The following is a 6,730-nucleotide window of genomic DNA, read 5'->3' as shown; positions in this document are numbered from 1 at the left end:
GGCAGACGTTAGTTACTTGCTAGTATCTCTGGTCCAGTCATTGGGCGGTGTCACAGAAGAGAACGGTCATCAGTGGGAGCTTCGCGCAGCTGTTGCTTTAGCAGGAAGCCTTCTCCAGTCGTCGGACCAGCATCAACAGGTAAAGAAAGGAAGAAGGAAGCCACTGGAGCTGAGGCCCATCAGCCACAGCCTTGTGAGTGCACTGTAAACGAGCCGCTCGGTCCTAAACACCATCATTAGGTAGGCTGCAGGAAAGCCGTTTGTGCCGTCTCGGTACTCCTTATTTATGATTCAAACTTGGTAATATTTGATAATATTTGATCAATAATTCAACTATTATTTTTTTATTTTTATAATGTAAAACTTATATGGTTGGATTCGTAATCAAATATACTGTAAAATGATTATACGTTTATAACCATAAACAATATAATATAAGATAAACGAATAGTCCGAGTATTATTTGGAATACCGTGCCAAGTCATACCACACCTTATAAACATAGGTGGAGGAAGTATAAAAAAATTTGTATATTTCAACGTCTAGCTGACAAGCGGGCCCCATCGAATTGGAACATGAACGGACATAGCCACACATGCATGGCGAATACAGGAGCGAGCTTAATTGGCTTTGCCAACTGGAATCCGATAACCAGCGCATCACAAGATCACAGCGTTGGACGGGAAGGAGGAGAGAAACACAGCTGGGCAGAGCACGCAGCATGAGTGACCTCCCATGCCGTCGCAAAGTGCCATGGAGCCTCCATCAATGCCTGAAAAGGCCACGTCCGGCCGCGCCCAAACAAAATCCTGCATCTCCCTGGGTCCCGAGATCTCGATGGCGACGCACGCAAGCCTTGCAAGCTTGGGACTGTACGTACATACAAAGGGGAAGAAGAAGAAGCATGTACCCTTGCTGTGATAGGGGGGGCTCGCGATCGCAGCAGATGGGTGTACGTACAGCTGGGTATATTGGCATCAAGGGGAGGCGCCTTTCGGCACACAGCTTTTCCCTTGGACTCGCGTGGGTGCCTCACGCTCGCCCTCACATGGCGTGTCAAGCCGCCATGTGTGGTGACGCCTGTGCGCGCGCGCGCGTAGATGCGCTCATGTGCAGCAAAAAGAAACTGTCGCCGAATAATTGCTTTGTTGGATTGGAATACAAGTGCCTTTTTTTTTATTTTAAAAAAACGAATCAACGGCAATGGTTCAACAAAAGCACTCGTAAATTGTCATCAGCCACGATTCGATTCGGCTTTTACGTACCAGGATACGATTAAAGGGTCCACTCAGACTAGCTCGCAGTGATTTTCTTTTTCTGGCTAGAAAGGATGGCGATCTACTCCTCCCTCCTACAGTACTATCATGGAATTTTAAAGATGCATTTGTCATTGTTTTTGCATCTACAATGTAGTTGGGATTTGAGGGGGAAAACAAAGAACAATTAGCTGATTTGACACGCAAATTTGATCAGCAGAGACCATGCCAGTTGGTTTGAAAAGAAAATGGTGAGAGACACGAACGGGAGAGAAGCAAAAGCAAAGGGCCGCAACCTCATGAAATGCACGGCACGATTGCCCTCAGCACAAAAAGAAAAAGCTCAAGGTTCTAAATGGGCCTCATTTCAATCGTGCGATCCGGCTTGATTGAGATGCCGAATGCTGCTGTCAGTGTACGAAAAGAAAAGGAACAAGAATCACTGCGCTTACCGATTTTTATTACCTGATAATTTGCATAGCAAACCGAACTTTGTAGCAACTGAAACTCGTTCCAAAGGACTCATGGGTGCAAAGGCAACAGCCCTGTTTGGCATGGCCTAAAATTAACTTCAAGCAGTTTTTAGCCAGCTGCCCACGAGTCCAGTATGAATATATACTTTTTTCGGAGATTGGGCTCGCCGTCATTCAATTAGCCTGTTTGGTATTTGAAATTTACTAGGCTAGCTAGCTATAAAATTGTTTCTGGGGATGATTTTGACGCACAAGATTCCGCTTTTTTGCAACTGGACGGAGCAATAAGCAAGCCCTCAGGCTCAGGCCAGGATTGAAAATTTGAAATGGTGAATGGAAAATGTCAAGGATCTGATCCGAGACCGAGAGCCTATTTGCTGCTGCTCTATAATTCATCAGGCCGAAAGAAAGTCGAGCTCCACATTCTGGTCTATTTGCGGCCCATGCTCGGCCCAGCTCAGAACCCCTAGCCAATCCCCCCTGTCGCTCGGCGCTCATCCCCGCCGCAACGCCTCCGCCCCCGGCCGCCGCCGCCCATCTCCCGGAGAAACGCCGAGTCGCGTGCCGTCGCAGCAACCGCCACCAACACCACCAGAGCCCTCCCTAAGGTCAGTTTCACCCCCGACCCGCCGCCACTTCCCCCCTCTTCTCTCCTCCAGACCTAGCCGCTGCCGGTCGCCAGTTTCTCGTCTGGCAGCCGCGTAGAGCCCGTGTCAGGACACGATGGCGATGAGGAGATTGACGGCGGCGGCCCTCACTAGACGCGCCCTTCCTCCGTGCCGCCGCGCTCTCTGCTCCGGCGCGCCGCTGGGCCCGGAGCTGGACGCGGCGGTGCGCGACGTCGTGTGCTCCGGGTCCGGGAGCCTCGACGAGGTGGGGAGCAGGCTGGACCGGCTGGGCGTGGCCGTATCGCCGGCCCTGGTCGGGCGCGTGATCGACTCGTGCGGGGAGAGCGGCGGCGTCGGCTCGGGCAGGAGGCTCCTGCGTTTCCTGGCGTGGTGCCGGTCCAAGGACCCCGGGGCGTTGGGGGAGGGAGCGCTCGATAGGGCGATTGGGGTGCTCGCACGGGCTGGGGACCTAACCGCGATGCGAATTGCCATTGCTGATGTGGAGAAGGATGGCCGAAGGATGGCTCCGGAGACCTTTACCACCGTGGTCGAGGCCCTTGTCGATGCGGGGAATGAGGATGAGGCGGTCCGGCTGTTCAGAGGCCTGGAGAGGCAGAAATTGCTTCCTGAGCGCGGTGACAGTGTCAGAGGAGATGGCGTATGGTCGAGCAGCCTTGCCACGGTTCAGGCATTGTGTAAGAGGGGCCACGCCCGCGAGGCGCAGGGTGTGGTGTGGCACCACAAGAGCGAACTATCGGTAGAGCCTATGGTTAGCATTGTTGAACGTAGCCTTCTCCATGGTTGGTGCGTTCATGGGAACGCTAAGGAGGCTCGGAGAGTCCTTGATGAGATGAAATCTGCAGGCGTTCCGTTGGGCTTGCCATCGTTCAATGATTTTCTCCATTGTGTGTGCCATAGAAACCTCAAGTTCAATCCCTCTGCCCTTGTTCCGGAGGCTATGGATATATTAGCAGAGATGAGGTCCTATGGTGTTGCCCCAGCTGCTTCTAGCTTCAACATATTACTTTCATGTTTAGGCCGAGCAAGAAGAGTGAAAGAAGCTTATAGAATCTTGTACCTGATGATAGAAGGAAAGGCAGGGTGCTCACCTGACTGGGTTAGCTACTATCTTGTGGGTAGGGTCCTCTATTTGACTGGGAGAATCATTAGAGGGAAAAGGCTTGTACATGCCATGCTTGAAAATGGGGTGCTTCCAACTGCTAAGTTTTTCCATGGCCTTATAGGTGTCCTTTGTGGAACTGAGCAAGTTGACCATGCTCTTGATATGTTCAGACTCATGGAAAGTTGTGAGTTAGTGGACACTCATATATACGACCTCCTTATAGAAAAGCTTTGTAGGAATGGTAGATTTGAGCTTGGAAGAGAGCTCTGGGATGATGCTACAAAGAGTGGCCTTGTGTTAGGATGCTCAGAGGATCTGTTGGATCCCTTGAAGACAGAGGTATTCAGACCAGCTTGTCCAGCACAAAGATTAAGTCCTCAGAGCTATAAGCGTCTGACACAAAGAAAGAAGATTACTGCTGTTGGAGCCAAAAAGAACACTGCTACCACAGCCTCAAGGAAGAAGTAGGGAGTGTAGGTACTATTGAATTTGTTAACTTGAGCAAATCTTCCTGTTACTCTTGGAATTTGTGATGATGAGCTGTGCAAGCTGAAATGTAAAAACCATCCCATGCCTATCAGCTATGCTAAAAGGCATGAAACCTGTAGTCTGGCAATATTGGTAGTTTTAAAATGGCTATCCTTGAAAAAAAAGTTTTAAATAACTAGTAATCTGGCAGAACAGATGGCTTCATGATGTCAGATTTGTCTATTACATTTGTTTTTCTTTCTTATAATGTCTGTCTGACATCCTTTAGTTTTTCTTTCTGTACCTCTTTTGACAGATCTTTTTCTTTCTGTACTTCATCAATTGCAGCTTTGTTCAAGTGCTTGTTATACTTCATGGATAATTCTCAGGATCAAGAACATGATTTTGGTGTATTGCTGAAGCAGGGGGCAGAAGGGGTAAGTCAAGAATCAATCGCTACATGCTTGCAATTTATCCTTTTGTCTGCATTCTAAATAGCTTGTTTGCTTCTCTGCAGAGGGTATTTGTTTCAACATTTGTGGGACGGAAATGTGTAATCAAAGAGCGCTTTTCGAAGAAGTACCGGCACCCATTGTTGGATGCAAAGTTGACTCTAAAGCGCTTAAATGCTGTTAGTCTCTAACCAACATGTTCCTTTTAGATTTGTTTTTTTATTCACGTGTAAAAGAATTTGGAATTCATACATATTTTTGCCTTTCCATATGTCTGAAAGGTATAAATTATTGGTTTACTCACGTTGAAAAACATAGTCTGAACAGTTGCGCATAACAACTGATTCACTGAAATTTAGCTTAGCATGGTTCTTTTTTATGTTCAGGAAGCTCGGTGCATGACAAAAGCAAGACGGCTTGGTGTTCCTACCCCAGTTCTTTATGCTGTGGATCCGCTTCTGCATACTTTGACCTTTGAGTATGTGGATGGCTTGTCTGTCAAGGATATACTTCTTGGGTTTGGTTCAAATGGGGTTAATGAGGAACGTCTGAATGATATTGCCACACAGATAGGGAATGCAATCGGGAAACTACATGATGGAGGCCTGGTTCATGGTGATTTGACCACGTCAAACATGATAATCAAGAACAGCAACAATCAATTGGTGCGTAAAGTGTCCTTTGTGCTAACATCTTTTGGTCCATGTATTCACTTTCCTGAGCTATGAAATCAAGTTTATGGTAATCAAGATCAGCAGCAATCAACTCCCGATGTAGAGCTGTAGAATAGTGTTGATGTCTTTGTATTTTCTATGTTGAGCTATGTGATCAAGGCTGAACACAGGAGACACGTCTTGGCTACTTATTTATCAGTTTTGTAACTTCATTTTGGCAGGTTCTTATTGATTTTGGTCTGAGCTTCACATCAACAATCCCCGAGGACAAAGCGGTGGACCTATATGTGCTAGAGAGAGCTTTGATTTCGATGCATTCATCCTGTGGGGATGTGGTAAGCGACTGCGTTCAAGTTAATTTTTTTCCTGACCATTAGTGTGCTTTGCTTTGTATTGTTACTCGTTTATATTTTGTCAGTTCATATACCTTAACATATACTAGCCAGTACAATTATTCAGTAATTTAGTATTTTGTTGATGTATACTGTATACAGGGTTATCTAAGCAGCCCACAAGATTGGATTGATTGAAATGTTTGACAATCATGAATGTTGGGACAATCATTGAAATCATGAAATGTGCTATCAATATTTAGCTTTGTTTAACTGTTATTCTGAACTTGGGGCTGACTGTTCTTGTATGGACACATAGAATGTTACAGCACAACCTAGTCCATTTTTTCCTTTCTTTCTTTGGCATTTTGTTTCTGATGATTTTTCTACTGGTTTGTTCAATTGATCATGCAAAACTTTTTTTTTTCTGTTTCATGAGATAGTCAAGTTTGCTTTACTCCCATCTCCCTAGTACCATATGCCGTGCAACTTTTGAAGTTTTGATACTGATAACACACGGCTGATTTGTGTGATGAACCAGATGGAGAAGATCCTGGCGGCGTACAGAAAGTCTTCGAAGCAGTGGTGCTCCACCCAGAACAAGCTGGCTCAAGGTGATCCTGGCCCTCCCCCAGCGCATGCACATCTTTGCTTATGTAGCTCTGTTAGCATGACGATTGACCTTTTCCTACTGTCTGCAATTAAAACTTGCAGTGAGGCAACGGGGCAGGAAGCGCACGATGGTCGGATAAAACCTGCTGCCTGGATATATTTGAAAGAAAGGCGATCTAAATTATGAACCAGAAGTATTCACGGCTCCCGCATGAACCGATTCCGTTGCTGTGTTTTTAAGCGACCGATAGCGGCTTTGCCTGCTGTATCATTTGTACTGCTTGGAACCCAATTGCGTCAGCGCCAGAAGTAGCGTTGCTCTGAACTGGGCATGGTTACGTGTATTCTGCTAGTCTGTGTGTCGTGATCTCACCGGGCTCGTGGGCCTGATAGGCTTGATGTGGGCATGTGGTAGAGGGCTCTCGCTGACTGTATTGGGCTGTATGTTTGAAATGGCCGGAGTGGCAAAGAATGAACTCTCCTTCGCCGCCACGGTCATTTTCACTTGCACTTGTGTGTGCCGTGGACTCGTGGTGTTAAAGAGGCGAGCGCCTGTAGCCTAGAGCGCTGCAACTGCTAGGAGGACAGGCGTTCCATTAGTAGCAAGCATGATGCGATGATTGCGTGCTCGTCGCTGGTGGGCCCTGGCTCACGATCACGACGACATGCTCATTGCCTCCACGGGGCATCGTACTAACAAGGCCGGTCAATGATGGGGCCGGATGGATGGAT

The 6,730-nt window shown here is 47.3% G+C and overlaps 1 protein-coding gene across 1 annotated transcript; it reads left to right on the top strand.

Moving 5' to 3' along the window:
• The first annotated feature begins 2,376 nt into the window (after window positions 1-2,376).
• On the top strand, window positions 2,377-6,504 carry LOC105913473 (pentatricopeptide repeat-containing protein At5g61370, mitochondrial). Its single transcript, XM_012848767.3, is given in 8 exon segments — window positions 2,377-3,886; window positions 3,889-3,937; window positions 4,277-4,365; window positions 4,446-4,559; window positions 4,767-5,045; window positions 5,276-5,389; window positions 5,928-6,000; window positions 6,101-6,504. Coding segments are annotated over 8 exon segments (2,190 nt in total). The 5' UTR covers window positions 2,377-2,452; the 3' UTR covers window positions 6,139-6,504.
• Window positions 6,505-6,730: the final 226 nt, after the last annotated feature.

Source organism: Setaria italica, chromosome IX, assembly GCF_000263155.2.
Source record: "Setaria italica strain Yugu1 chromosome IX, Setaria_italica_v2.0, whole genome shotgun sequence".
NCBI lineage: Eukaryota > Viridiplantae > Streptophyta > Magnoliopsida > Poales > Poaceae > Setaria > Setaria italica.
This window is presented reverse-complemented; position numbering and strand designations above follow the sequence as displayed.